This window comes from Sminthopsis crassicaudata, chromosome 1, assembly GCF_048593235.1.
Source record: "Sminthopsis crassicaudata isolate SCR6 chromosome 1, ASM4859323v1, whole genome shotgun sequence".
Lineage (NCBI taxonomy): Eukaryota > Metazoa > Chordata > Mammalia > Dasyuromorphia > Dasyuridae > Sminthopsis > Sminthopsis crassicaudata.
In genome coordinates, this window is record NC_133617.1 from 691,039,347 (window position 1) to 691,054,853 (window position 15,507).

Consider the following 15,507-nt stretch of genomic DNA (forward strand, 5'->3'; position numbering starts at 1 on the left):
CCAGAAGCCACAGTGCATGCCTCCCAAGAGTCTAGTTCTCACTGCAGTGTATATAAACTTGGGACTGAAGAGAAGAATAGGATCTCCTTAAAAACCAAGATGCTTCTCAGCAATGCTGCTTTTGTTGAGATAATCTTTCTCTCTTTTTTTTTTAAACTTCTCATTTTCAAAACATATGCATGGATAATTTTTTCAACATTGACCCTTGCATAGTCTTATGTTTCAGATTTTCCCCTCTTCCCCTCCCCCCAGATGGCAAGCAATCCAATATATGTTATACATGTTAAAATATAGGTTAAATTCAATATATGTAAACATATTTATACAATTCGCTTGCTGTACAAGAAAAATCAGATCAAAAAGGAAAGTAAATAAGTAAGAAAACAAAATGCAAACAAACAACAACAAAAAAGTGAGAATGTTATGTTGTGATCCACATTCAGTTGCCCCTTCCCCACTCTTATCCCCAGGATTTCCTTTTCTTAAAACTGATTTATAATTTTATATCACAATGCTATCTTTTTTTTCTCTTTTCATTTCAGTGGTCAGTTTTCTCTCGCTGTTGTTGGTCTGGACATAACTTCCTTGGGCTTACGTTCCCTTAAGGAAATCAGTGATGGTGATGTCATCATCTCAAAAAACAGACAACTCTGCTACGCAAACACAATAAACTGGACTAAACTGTTTGGAACAAAAAGTCAGAAAACCAAAATCACAAACAACAAAGATGAAAAAGAGTGTCGTAAGTGATTGTCCCTTACTCTGTCTGCTTTTAGGAAAAATTCTCTCACAATTAAAGTTGGCCCAAGTGGAATGGGATTTCTTGATAGGCTTCCCTTCAGTGGAATAACCGCCAGTCAAGGATATTATAGAAGCAATTTTTGTTGGCAACTTGATGTCCTCTGGAGTTGTTCTTTTGAACTCCAAAATTTATAATTGTCGAGTTGGTTAATTGGCTATAACTCAAAGAAAGATATTGATCTCACTTAGATGTCTAAATTATCCTTCAAATGATGATTTAAGTAAACCAAGGGATCCCTAGTCACTAACTTATCCATTCATTGATGTGAAATAAATTTGTTTTTATTAATTCTTATTTCAACTAAGTTTATCTAATGATGAGTTTTCAGTGATGAAAATAATCAACATTCAAACTAAAGATATGAATAAAGTCTTTTCTATATATCAGTCGAATTTCCAATTTAAAATACTTCCATTATTGGGGTTCTTCTGCCTTTATATATAACAAAGTGTCTTTTAAGCTTCAGTACCTAAAACAGAATAATCTCTCTTTGCTGCCATAACTCCAATAACTCCTGCCCCTTCTCTGCTTTCCTAAACACTATTTTGGTATAATAAATAGATTAAGATTCTCAAGTTAAAAATGAGTAGTGTTTTGCATAACTAGTTTTTAAGAATTCCCACTTCCTAAATCCTCATTATAGAGATGGTAACACATGAGAATTCCTATGATACAGGATGAAAAAATCTATATTATTTTGCAGCCAAAGTGCACAATTTTGATGAAAAGGAGAGTTTTTTACTAGTCTACAGGGTGAGACGAGTCCACATACAACAGTCAAAAAAGAAGTAATCATGCAGTCACTGCACTAAGCTTTTCAGTGATGGGAGATTGACTGCCCTCTGATTAAAACTCTCAATGTTTTTAGAGTCTGCTTGAAGACAGGTATTACAATACCTGGATTGGTGGAGATAATAATACTAATACTATTGATGAAGATAATGATGATTGATGAAAAACTGAGGCTGAGGGTGATTAATTGACCTGCTCCACAACTAGTCAGTGTCTTAAATAAGAATTTGAACTTTTCTAACCTCACATTCAACATTCCATTAACCACACCACCTAGCTGCCCTATATAGTTCCACCAAATTGCATAGCTATAATAGTATCATCTTATTCTGCTGTGGTCAGATCATGTTTGAAATATTGTGCTCAATTCTGGGCAACATAGTTTAGGAAAGCAGAGACAGGCTATGACGAGAGAGATGGTGAGGAAAAAAGAAGACCATGTCATGAGGATCATCGTGGGGAAAAAAAACTTAAACATCTTAAAGATTTGGAGGACTAAAATTTGAAAATAGGATTAAATAAATTCTGCATGATCTCAGTAAGAAGAATGGGTATCAGTGGGGAAGATTTGTGTTTGGCATAAGAAAAAAATTAGCTAAAGGCAACAAGACAACCTGGTAGGCAGAGCACTGGGCTTGGAGTCAGAAAAACCTAGATCCAAATCTACCCTCAGACATTTATTAGGTATGTGATTCTGGGTAAGTCCCTTATCCCATTTCCCTCAGTTTCCTCAATTGTAAAATACTAATAATTTTGGGATTGTTGTGGGGATCAAATGAAATAATATTTGTGAAGCACTAAGCACAGTGCCTGGCAATCTAAGGGTAGATTATTGATCATTAGAATATGCTGCCTTTGTGGGGAGTACTTTCTGATTGGATAAGATAAAACTGCATGTCCACTTATTGGAGATTCTTAGTCAAGTGCTTCAGATCATAGATCAAAGGCTGGAAGAGATCTCAGAGGCCATCACTTTAAAGATTAGGAGACTGAAGCATAAGAAGTGAATTTGCTTAAGATCACATGAGTTATAAGCATCAGAAATATTTTGGACTAGACAGACTAAGATCCTTTCCAATTTTTGAGAATTTTTTTTTTCCCAAGGCAAATAGGATTAAGTGATTCAGAATTACATAGTTAGTGTCATGTGTCTGAGCTCAGATTGGAATTCAGGTCCTCCTAACTCCATCTAGCTGTCCCTCAGTTTTTGAGATTCTGTGAAACATTGCACAACACAAAAATCAGAGGTTTCAGGTCCTAAAACAACTGCTGTACTTAAGGCTCTTCACTGAAACTTGTCTTCTGCAGAGGCTCTGGGGCATGTTTGTCATGCATTGTGCTCATCTGATGGTTGCTGGGGTCCAAAACCAAGCCACTGCTTGTCCTGTCGTCATGTAAGCCGTCACAAGAAATGTGTCGCAAAATGCAACATTTTGGAAGGGTAAGAATTTTTTTTTTTCTTTGGAGTTTTCTGTTGAGGTCAAAAAGGAAAATACTCATGTGACTGCAAAGATTAAATTTGAAAGGTTCATAGTTGTTTTCATGTCTTCCCTATAAAATAATAGCTCACATGTCATACCTTTCCAAAGTAATTTCCGCCAACTGGTACAATGTAGTACAAAAACTATGCTCCTCTTATTTGTACCTGAGATTTCATCCTTGTGTGGGGATTTGTGAGGTTAAGTGGCTTGCCACTGGTCACTCAGGGAGACCAAGTTTAAGCACTGTTTCGCTGCCTCTTTATCCACATTCACAAATAAATGTCAGAGTCACAGTTTTAACAACTTTTGATAGAGTTTTCTTTCTGCCTTGTTTATAACTTAATAATTTATAACCTCCACAATAACAATAAGCTAACATTTATGTGATGTTTTAGGGTTTGCAAAGTGCTTTGCATGTTTTCTTATTTGATACCCTGCTCAGAATCACTGAACTTAATTAGAAGGAAACTCATTGGCTATCCAAATCCTAAACCATTCCAAACAAAAGAACCTAGCGAATATCATGTTAAGAAATATTCAACCATCATATGCTCAAAGACTTCCGTGATTAGAAATCTACTTCCCCCTGGTGCAGCCTATATTATGTGGTAGAACTATAAATGTTACAAATTTAGAAACCCAAGTAAGTGTGTCCACTTGTACTCCTAATTTCAAAATTATTTATAAAAATTTCTGAAGAATTTCTAAGAATTGATCAAAATAGCCTCTGGGTATCACCTTCAACAGTGAGCTGAATTTCATTCCAATAATTGAAGGATTAAGTATCTTTCCAAGAAGATCCACTTTGGGTTTTGTTTTGTTTTTTAATCACACCATGAAAATGATTCTGGGTAATCTTTGTCTACACATATTAGCACAATTTATGCAAGTTTGTGTTTATGAATTCCCAGACAATATATTGAATTATCTGTTCCTTATTACCATTCAGTTTGAAACCCAAGTCTCAGGTGTGTCCTATGAAGACTTATCATACCCTCAAGATTAACCTCAAGGCTTTCGATAATAATGTTGTTTGTAATTCTGAACCTACCGTAGAAATTGAATTACTATTCTCTGGAGGGGTGGCAGGTTTACACTCATTATAATCCAACCTAAAACAAATCCAAGTAGCTGAATGGGATCATATTTCCTCTTTATTTATCCTCTTTCAGCGACTTTATGTGTTTGTTGTGAAGATCAAATGAGAAAATGTACATATGGGAAAGTACTCTGTAAAGTGTAAAGTGCTATAACAAATGTTGAGAATTTATCTTTGATCTCAGCACATTCTGCAATACCTTCCTTAGCTTAAGAAATCAAAATTAGCTAAACTCCAGGCTTTCTCTGTGTCTTAAGAAATTGACATCTTATAACGTCTCAGTCACATATATTATCATCTTTATTCATTTCTTCATTCTAAGATTTGAGAAGTTATGCATCCTGCTTCAGAACTCTTTGTTAAGTAATTTTTCTTGAGATGCAAAACAAAATGTTCTGCATATACCACAGGATCGTGTTTCCTCATTTAACCAGTCCTCTGAAGAAGATGTATTCTTCAGGCCTTGGCTTCATCTTTCAGGATGTTCCATTTCCCCCTTCAAGTAGTAACTCTGCTTTTCATTCATTACTTCTAAGGCCTGCTTCCTTCAAACTTCTGGTTTTTGTTTCATTATAATCTTCTCAAATGCAATTGCCCTCCTTCAAATTCAGATCAATTTACAAGGCTTGGGGCAGAGGGATTTACTATCAGTGGGCATCAACTTTCTGGATATATATTTGTCTAACACCAAAACAGCTGCTTAATTTATTTATCACAATGTGGGTATTATGCATAAAATTGGATTTTCTGCAAAATAAATCACTTCATGTGGATTCAAGAAATTTGCTGGGAAATTGTGGTGAAATTATAGATACATGTGTTGGTTATTTATCCTTGTGGAGGTGTTGACACCCTGGTCTCACAAAGGAGAGAATAGAGTTTCCTTTCCCATTATCTATAGACTTTTATGTCTCCATTACATACACAAAAAGGCTCACTTTTAGGCAAAACCCTATGTAAACAATCTCAGAGGGGAAAAAAAAAAAACTAACAAAACTTTATGCTACTTTAACTGCCATTTCAAACCCATTGCAATGTTTAGTGTCCCTCATTATTTCCCTTCTGTGCTTCAAATCCTTCAAAAAAAGGAAGGCTTTGGACAAGATTTTCTATCTTGGGGTTTGTTTGGGGTTTTTTGGGGAGTTCTTTTTTTTTTAATGTTGGTTCTAAATCTTTTATTGTACCTTAAAACCATTTATTTCTACTCTAATTTCAACAGAAAAAATTATAATCATAAGCTCTAGAGTAGGAAGCAATCTGAAAGATGATCTCTTCTTAAAGATGAGGAAGGTAGTTTAACAGGGAGCTGAAGTGACTTTTCAAATGTCTCACAGCTTCTAAATATCATAACAGGAATAAAGAATCAGTTATCATCTTTTGAATAACTATGTTTCATCTATTTGAGGTGAGACATCATGGTAGAGTGAACAGTAGCCCAGTTTCAAAGTCAGGGAAATATAGCATCAGTCCTGACTTTGACATATAAAAGTCATATGATCATGACAGAATAACCTTATTTTTCAAGATTTCAAGTATTCACTAAGAGCTGAATTTGTTTCAGTGGAAGGAGTTTTCATAGAAGAACCCTACCATACTTCACTCAAGGAAAAAAAAATTACAACATTATTTTTGCCCTAAAAAGATTTTAAATATCATATAGAATAAAGGTATAGGGCATCTATATGTCTATCTTTATACCTTATAGTCTTCAATTTGCACCATCTAAATTTTCTCGATAATTCAGAGTGATGTTGATCTCAATTATAAAAGCATTTACAGCTAGAAGCAGTAAGCAATTTTTTTTTATTAAAGATTTTTATTTACAAAACAAATGCATGGATAATTTTTCAACATTGACCCTTGCAAAAGGTCTGTTCCAAATTATCCCTGCCTTCCCCATCCCCTATATGGCAGGCAGTTCAATACATGTTAAATATGTTAAAACATAAGTTAAATCAATATATGCATACATATTTATACAGTTATCCAGCAAGCATTTTGGACCCAATCAGAACCAAAGCCATGTGTGCTTTTCTAATTTAATATACTTTTCCAAAGATGCCCCTCATCCCCAAATGGTATCTATACAAATTCTCTCTCGCTGCTTCTGCTCTGTGTGTGGAAGACCCTGAGAAAAGCAAAAATGTAACCTGAATTAAAAAGTCATTTGAATAGTGAGCAACATCCCTACAAAACATGTTAATACTGTGGGAATGTTGGAATTGACTAAATATAATGTTTAACATCTTTTGGATCACTCCAAATGGAAGTCCAAGAGGAAATTTTGAAGTTGACATGGGAAAAAGAGGAGTCAGAGGTATAAATAACTAGTTAGAAATAAAGTATTGAGTTCAAGAAGATGGAATTAAATTATGGAGAATATTTGGTATTCATAGGTAGGTATATAAGAAGATTTAAGTTCAACTTTATTCTACTAGGTTTCTTCAGGTCTGGTTATAAATCAATGTCTCATGATGACCAGAAAAAAAGGTGAGCTCTTCAAGATTCATGGAGCTGGGATTATTACCCTTGCAGAGACAACTATGCTCAATTAATACATTGTTAAATATTAAAATCAAGGAAGGAATGTACAACTATACTGGCATGTACAAGTACTTCCAGCACAATTTTTTTAAAGGAAATATAGTAACCAAGGCTAATTAAATAACATTTGTGGTATCCTAACTAGAAGCTTTCTTATTAGTTTATAACAACTTTCCATTCAGTAGCTGGGACTTTTGCAAGAAAAATCCCTTCATCAAGTGCCTACAATGAAAGAAGAAATGAATTTGGGTGTCAAATTATGAGGGGGATTTGATTTAATGAGTACCAGTTGCCTCAATTGAAAATGCTTCCTTGCAATCTGAACCATCTGTGTCAAATTTACATGTTTAAGCATTTATTGTGTTCTGCCTAGAGCAAAGACATGGACTTAATCAGCATTCACATTTCACTTTTTTTTTTTTAAACATCTGTCATTGCTATCACATCTTTTGAATCGGACATCAACTTTTTCCTCAACTATCATTACTACTTATTTGAAAAAAAAAATCTTTAAATGAAATCTTAGGGGTAATGGGAGGTTGGTGGTAGTGAGCGTTCTGATTCACATTTGTAGCTTATTAATAATCCTTCACTAATCAAAGGTCAATACACCTCACTTTGCTTCCTACGTATTCTACAGATGGTGTTTCCCTACCTGTAACTTTCAAAGTTTGTGATCTCATTAAGACTTTTCTCATCATTTTTTAAAAAGCATACCTCTGAGAAATATAGGAAAGATGTTTTATTATAATTCAATGTTATGCTTTTTTCTAGCACACAGGTGACTATAGGACCAGATCATATGGGTGTAGTCAATAAATCTAAATCAATAATGAGTCATCTTTTTTTTTTTTTTTTTTTTCTGGGGTTGCACCTGTTTGACCTTGAATCAATGCAATAAGTTTGACTGTATTTCTATGTTGGGGCACATAAGAGATATTTATCTTTCAAATAATTAAAAACCTGCCATCTGAGCTAATCTAAACCTGTATTCTATAAAGAACAACTCTTTCAGGATGCCAGTTAGAATCACTGATCAATTTTTTCATTTCTTCTTTCCCCAGAGAACCAAGGGAGTACATGGAAGATCTGAAATGTGTGCAGTGCCACCCTGAGTGTTTGCCTCAGGTGCAGAATCAAACCTGCACAGGACCGGTAAGAAACATATCTAATAGCCTCACCTCACAAGGAACAAACATCACCAGAATAAGGATCTTTTCTGTATTTTATTCAGAGAACACAGTGCTCATAATCCATAACCTTTAGAGAGATTGCTACGGAATACCTTACAAGCATCCCCTGGAAGCCTCATAGTAAAATATCTTCCAACAGTGTCCTAGGAAGTAAAATGTCACTTATATTCATCCTTTAACGTACCTAAATCTGAGCCCATGCTTATACAATAAGCAGAAACACAGCAGTATGTTACGTGATACAAATTCCTCTACTCACTTCCTCCTAAGGAAGTCACAGGGCTTGGCATATTAATTGTATTAATGATTCATATTCTTCTCATGTTCATAAATATTCTGGGTGACTCAACTTAGAACTGACATTGGTGAACTTCCAAGGAAGGGTAACTAAGTTTGTTTCCATGGCATTAGGTCCATGCCTTCTTAGGATTGATGGAAAGAACTGGGTATATATTAAGCATTACACAGAAAAGTTTCAATGGATAAAGGCAAGTAAAGGAAGAGTGCAGAATAACTATCCCTGAAATTTTGAGAATGGATTCTGTTATTTTATTATTTAATTCTTTCAGCCTCCAGTGGAAAAAACTAAATTGAAAGGGTTAAGTTTAGCCTTAAGGCAAGGGGCTATCCCCAATTGGAATGACCTAGTTTGAAGTGGTAGGTTTCCTAAAGTATAAGGCTTACAAATTTACTTTGGGTTTTTTTCTAGGGTCCTGACAAATGTATAGAGTGTGCTCACTTTATAGATGGTCCACACTGTGTTAAGACTTGCCCAGCTGGAATCATGGGAGAAAATGATACCTTGGTCTGGAAATATGCTGATGCAAATAAGGTTTGCCAACGATGCCATCCCAATTGTACCTATGGGTAAGTAAAAGATTTAGCTGACTAGAATAAAATGTAAAATTACAAACTAATTTCTCTGAAAGAAATTGATAAGAAGCTAAGCTTATATCAACACATGCCATTTTTCTGCCACTATAATACATCCAGGCAGTTGAACTAGTTTCTGTTTGTTGATCTGAGTTCATGGGCTTAATACTTCACTGTCTTAGTGGCTGCATTTATTGTTTTAATATAATACAAATGCAAAAATCGTACTGAAAAAGCATCTCTTCATCAGGATTGATGGCATAGTAAAATAAGCATAATGCCTGGTGTAGGCTACAATGATCACAAATACAAGTGTTCTCATGCCCTGGAAGTAGTTTATTTTGAATTTTGGTATTTTTTCATAGTAGGTTCATTCCATCCTACAGTCCTGTTTCTATTTTTTAAAATAATAGCTTTTTTTATTTTCAAAATACATGCAAAGGTAATTTTTAGCATTCACCCTTGCAAAATCTTGTATTCCAAATTTTACTCCCTCTCCTCCCCAACTCTCTCTCTTATACAGCAAGCCTATATGGTAATATATGGTATAATATATATGGTAAACATATATAGTAAACATGTACAATTCTTCTATACATATTTCCACATTTATCATGCTGCACAAGAAAAATCAGATCAAAAAGGAAAAAAAATGAGGAAAAAAACCCAAAAGGCAAACAAACAAAAAAGTTGGAAAAACTATATTGTAATTCACATTCAGACCCAACAGTTCTCTTTCTGGATGCAAATGGCTCTCCATCACAAGTCTATTGAAATTGGCTTGAATCACTTCATTGTTTAAAAGAGCCACATCCATCAGAATTGATCATCATATAATCTTGTTGCAGCAGTTCTGTTTCTAGTTTGATTAAAGAAAACAAAGTTCAGTGATTCCTAAAGTTAGGTCCGAAAAGTATAAATCATCAGTCATTCAACATTTTTGAGACTTTTCCAAACTTTCCTAAGTCAGAGTGAATGTCATGCTGAAAGTAAACACCACTAATAAGGGAACTAAGGCTCTTGTAATCTTTCCAATGCCTATTAAAATTTTTCATTATCATCATCACATCATTAACGGTCCTATCTGACATCTCCTGACTGCTCCCTTTGAAGTTCAGGGTTCATTATTTTCAGAGTCCTATCAGCCTTTATTAGGCAACATACCTTCTTGACAGTTGATCAGAAGCTCTGCGTCTTTATACTGAAGACAACATGTCTTCACTAAATATAGTTTGAAATTTCAACACATTTGTGATTTCATGGGTTTGAGCATCTACTTCTGCACTGGTGAGATCACAGGCCATCCAGGCTATCCTTCTCTATGTATAGGCTCCAGTAAATCCTCCATATAAATTTTATCTAGCATAATGAAAATTCTAATCTGTGTTTTAATATCCTAGGCCATCAGTATAGTGCAAAATGGTAAAATAAACATTGAATTTGGAGATAAAAGTTTGGGTTCAAATTTTGGCTGTGTCAAATCTTGGGGCTGCTAGATGGCATAATGGAGTTCAAACTTAAATTAAACTTTAACACTTACTAGCTGTATGACCCTGGGCAACTTACTTAACCCTGTTTGCCTCAGTTATTTCCTATGTAAAATGAGACAGAGAAGTAAATGCAAACCACTCTAGTATTTTTGCCAAGAAACCCCAAATGGGCTCCTGAGGAATCAGAAACAATCGAAAAATTAATCAACAACAAACTCAATTCTCCTTCTTACTGTGCAACCGACTTTTCCAGCACTCATGTGTTCAGTGGAGTATTTGACAACAAACACTTCCTGTGTACGAATCATCATTGGCAATAATACTCCACAGCCCACTTACATCCCACTTACATGCATCTAGACATTACCCCTTGGACTCCCTGTAGTTTTGATTCTTTGACAGTAATGTCCCACAAGTAGTCAAAATTATCAAGAAAATATTAGTAAATTTTTTTAAAAGATGTGTTTTTATATCATTAAATAGCTTGAAAAATGCTGAAAGCATTAGTCAGTTTCCCAAATTCAGTACATCCTCATCCCCCTAATTCTGAGCCTGGATATTTATCCATCTTTTAGCCCTTTTCTGGCTCAAATAATCTTTTATTCAAGAGGGGTATGAAGCAGATCTTTACTAAATATGGGTTTGGAGGCTCCCCTCAATCTATCTGTGACATTTGCTTACACAATTAACATTTAGAGATGTCATCTCCAGGGGAAAGAATCTTTAATAGACAGGACTCTAACTAGGTTATAATCCCAGTGGCTGAGGGGACATGTTAATGTGATTAAGCCTTTAAACTTTTATAATAGTTTTCTATTTTCTGCACTTCTCTTCTCCTGGGACCACAAATCACTTTAACCTCGGGTGGCAAAGAAGCTGAGTAAGGAGTCTGAAAAGAAATACAACTCTGCAATTAATAAGGCTTGGCCTTATCGCCGATGGCTTGGTCCCACAAATTTTGTGGCCACAGGTTTATAAATTCTGCCATTAATTCAACTAAGCACTAAGGAGGAATTTTTCCTTTGGCATTGGGACAATGAATGAAAAGGAGAGGTCATGGGAAGGTCTTAGAAAGCTTAGGAAATTATAAAAAGATAGTTTCTCATTTTGATTAGGGCTTGAAGTAACCTATGCTATTACAATTTATTTCACTTCCAAAAGGTCATAAATTAGATAGAAACTGACCAGTTAAATTTGATTCAAATTAATAAATATGGGATAAATTAATTTTAAAAATCTTGATAGCAATGAAAAAATTGATCTATTTGGAATGGAAAGGGGGGAGGAGGTAGTAGAGAAGGAAAGGGGTCTAAATTAATTATTTCAAAAAAGCAGAAAACTCTTGCCATGGGAACTTTCTCTACTAATTCAGATCTGTATCCTACCTATAATTTAGTCTTAGTGAGCACAATTTAGTCTGGGAGCACTGAGAAGTTAAGCATGAAGCTATTTTGTGTTAGAAGCACAGCCTAAGTCCATTTTCTCCAAACTTCAAGGCCAGCCAAGTCTCCATCCACTTATCTGAGCCGATGTTAACTAATTATGATCGGGTAACATGTTGATTAGACACTATATGACTAAATCTGGGAACACTATTAAGTCCAAAGTTGCAAGTTAAGTCAACAAGCATTTAATAAGTACCTACTATATGTCAGACATTGTAATAAGGACTGACCCTAAAGGGCACCATGATGGGAATAAGGAGTCAGTGAAATATTTCTAAAGATATCTTTCATACAAAAGACATTTCATCAAAGAAATTTGTGTTGGGAAAAAGGTGGATTATTTGCTCATAAACCTTAAAAATGTAAAAACAGAATTGGTTCTTATATTTATATTACTTGAATTTTCTTAACTTTACTCATCTTATTTAAAATGAAAATTTGGGACAAGGTATCCAGAAGCTTTTTCTGTATAAAGTACTACATATCTAGAAATCTTTAAGATTAACTGGATTGGGGGCAGCTAGTGGTGCAGTGGATAGAGCACCAGCCCTGAATTCAGGAGGACCAGAGTTCAAATCTGGTCTCAGACACTTAACACTTCCTAGCTGTGTGACCCTGGGCAAGTCACTTAATCCCAGCCTGGGGGGGAGGGGAGGAATATTGACTGGATTTTTTCATGTGGATAGTAGTCATACCCATTCATACTTTGCCTTACCTACAGACATCCAGACCATTGTGAGACACTTGTCTATTACAGAAACATTTCTGTATTCATAATTTAAAGGAAGCATTTATAACATTCCTCCAACTTGGGTCATGCCATTAATATAATTATCAGAGAAAATACATGTAAGTCACTTTACAGATTTTGAAGAAAAATATAAATGTCAGTTTGGAGGTTTAAAGTATTTTGTCACATAGCAGATCAGAGTAAAAGAAAGTAATAATAATTCATTTTTGACTAATAGGATTCAGTGGAATTATTGACTTTGATTAATTTTTAAAGATGAAATAACTGATGTTTTTTTCCTCTCTTTTTTTTTTTTTTTTTTTTTTTTTTTTTTTTTTTTTTTTTTTTTTTTTTTTTTTTTTTTGCAGCTGTGAAGGTCCAGGTCTTGAAGGCTGTCCCACACCTGGGTAAGGATACATATACTAATTCATTAGTCAGTCAAAAAGCATTTGCTATGTATTTCCTATAAGTTAGATATTGTGATAAATACTAGTAATACAAAAAAAAAAAAAAAAAAAAAAAAGGATTAAAAAAAAGAGAGATTTCCTTGACATCAAATAGCTAGCTCTTCAAGGGAGAAGACAACATTTAAATAACTAGGTAATTACAAAATATACATAGAATTATATAGAAGGTAATCTAATTACCAGCAGAGGGACCAGAAAAAAAGCTCCTACAAAAGGTGGAATCTGAGGGACACCTTGGAGGAAGTCAGCCAATGACAGGTAGAGGTAATCCTAGCGAGTACTCCAGTTTGAGGATCAACCTTTTCAAGAAATAGCAACTATGTAGCAACTTAGGAATTCCAGCTTCTTTTTTTTTTTTTTCTTTTTCTTTTTCTTTTTTTTTTGTACTTTGAATGTTATAGTCTCCTATTTTTTCTGTTCTCAGTCTTAACTGCATTCTATCCCATTCCCTACAGAGGGAATTAAGACAGCCACTTCCTATACTTTTCATTTTCATGTGGTGATATGTGGCATTTATGTGTTGGTTTTTTTTTTGTCTTTGATGTGGATTTTTATTTGTGGTAAAGGGGAAGCGCTACTTGTTTTTAATAGCTAGTATTCCAAAACACAAGACATATATACTCAATATTATTTTTAATTAAATTTTAATTTTAATTTATAAAAATCATTTTTAAGTCCCAAAACATGTTTTCATCTTTTTCATTCTCTATTCCAGCCCCAAGATTCCTTCCATTGCTACTGGAATTGTCGGTAGCTTTTTTTTACTAATGTTGTTGAGCCTTGGAATTGGTCTCTTCATTCGAAGGCGCCATATTGTCCGTAAGCGCACACTACGCAGGCTGCTACAAGAAAGAGAGGTAAGAGGCTAGGATTCCATTTTGCCCATTTCATAGCTTATTATGGAACTGACTAGATCTCTGTGATAAAGAGCTCTGATTATGCAATCAGGGATCCTGGTTCAAATACTATCTCTGATTAACCTTCAAGTGATGAATGGAACCAAATTTTATTAATTTCATAGTTCATGATTGGACCTCTTCTTGAAGGCTTTCTGGCCAAAACTCTCATTATATTAGAGAACCCAGAGTTGTCTCCATACCATGATGAGGCTTTACAGGGCTTTGTTTACAATATCATGGATGGAAAATACATATGTCATAACCCATGTGTGGTGATGTACTTGGAATTATAAGTCAGTTCATGACAGCAACTACTTATTAACCACCTACTGTGTGCTCAGTGCTATGCTAGATTGCATGGTGTAGTGATTTCAAGAACTCTATTAAAGTTCCTCTTTAAAGAAAAAAGGGAGGAAACTACAACTTCCAACAATACCTGTGGTGCAGTGGAGAGAACTGAGCTTGATTTTAGGTCCTTCCTTTGAAGCTTACTTATTTGGAATTGGCCCATGCAATTATTTCTCAAGTTTTCTCATTTGGAAAATGAGAGTGTAGAACTAGCTAGCCTCAGAGATCCCTTCCACTCATAATCCCAATATAGCATTAAGAAGGCTACCACCTAGATACCATCTTCACTAATTGCTTTCAGTTCTTGCCTCAGTGGAATTTTCCTTTCCATGGAAATACATTCCCAATAATATAATTTTGTTGGATCATTATATATTCCACAAAGCAAACAATATTTCCAAGTGAATTGCTGCTATCTTCAGTCATCCTTTATGCTCTTTTGGAGACAGTACCTCTTGGCTATTCAAATTTTTCCAATAATTAATTGGGATTAAATAAGAACCACAAACAACTGTTCATTAGTATTTGATCTCTATAAATGGTTATGCTCTGAACTTTTTACTGTCCCTATGTATCACTTGCAGCTTTTCAACAGGTCTTTTCATTTTTTTCTTAATAGCTAGTTGAGCCTCTTACCCCCAGTGGGGAAGCTCCCAATCAAGCTCTTTTACGCATCCTCAAGGAGACAGAATTTAAAAAGATCAAAGTCCTTGGCTCTGGAGCTTTTGGAACAGTGTATAAGGTAAGATGATCCAGACACGTGGTCATAAAGTGGATAAAAGGCCTTTGATTGGGCTGATGCATGGACTGTGGATAGGGATACATACACATGTCAGAGGTGCCAGTACCACAAGCAATGGCAAAGAAAGGTGTATTATAGATATATATTTTTCTTATTTTTACCACATGTTGTTTGTAACTTCAAAGACCTGGGAGCTTCTAAAGTCTTTCTCAGGCTTTCTCACGCTTTCATAGCTTTTGTGGGAGATCAATGGTCCTGGGGACAGCTTATGCAATGGATCTCAAATATTTTGTCGTGAAGAGTAGCTTGTCTTTGAGTGAAGTGAATATAAATAAACCAGGAAAAGGGAACAAATTGAAGGCCTAAAATGGGTTGCTTTCTATTTTCATTAAAATTCTTCCTTGTTCATGGTTTAATTCCTTTAAGTCCCATATTTGTTTCTTCAAAGCCCTAAATCCAGTGTTGTACATTAGCTTCAAGACTCCATAATCCTTTTTCTCATAAATGAATTCATGCAATGCAGGTTACCTTTTAAACAGTTCATTAGAAATCATAGTTTTCTTTTTCATTCCTCCTTGGCAGGTAGTGACTTAGATTAGAAA

The 15,507-nt window shown here is 34.8% G+C and overlaps 1 protein-coding gene across 2 annotated transcripts in view; it reads left to right on the plus strand.

Moving 5' to 3' along the window:
• The window catches only part of EGFR (epidermal growth factor receptor), a 229,312-nt gene that overhangs the window by 180,234 nt on the left and 33,571 nt on the right, over window positions 1–15,507 (plus strand). For both annotated transcript variants that reach the window (XM_074283621.1, XM_074283620.1), the window contains exons 12-18: window positions 543–742; window positions 2,903–3,035; window positions 7,783–7,873; window positions 8,621–8,778; window positions 12,818–12,856; window positions 13,632–13,773; window positions 14,783–14,905. In XM_074283621.1, the coding sequence (XP_074139722.1) occupies window positions 543–742; window positions 2,903–3,035; window positions 7,783–7,873; window positions 8,621–8,778; window positions 12,818–12,856; window positions 13,632–13,773; window positions 14,783–14,905 (886 nt within the window). The remainder of the gene's footprint in view (window positions 1–542; window positions 743–2,902; window positions 3,036–7,782; window positions 7,874–8,620; window positions 8,779–12,817; window positions 12,857–13,631; window positions 13,774–14,782; window positions 14,906–15,507) is intronic.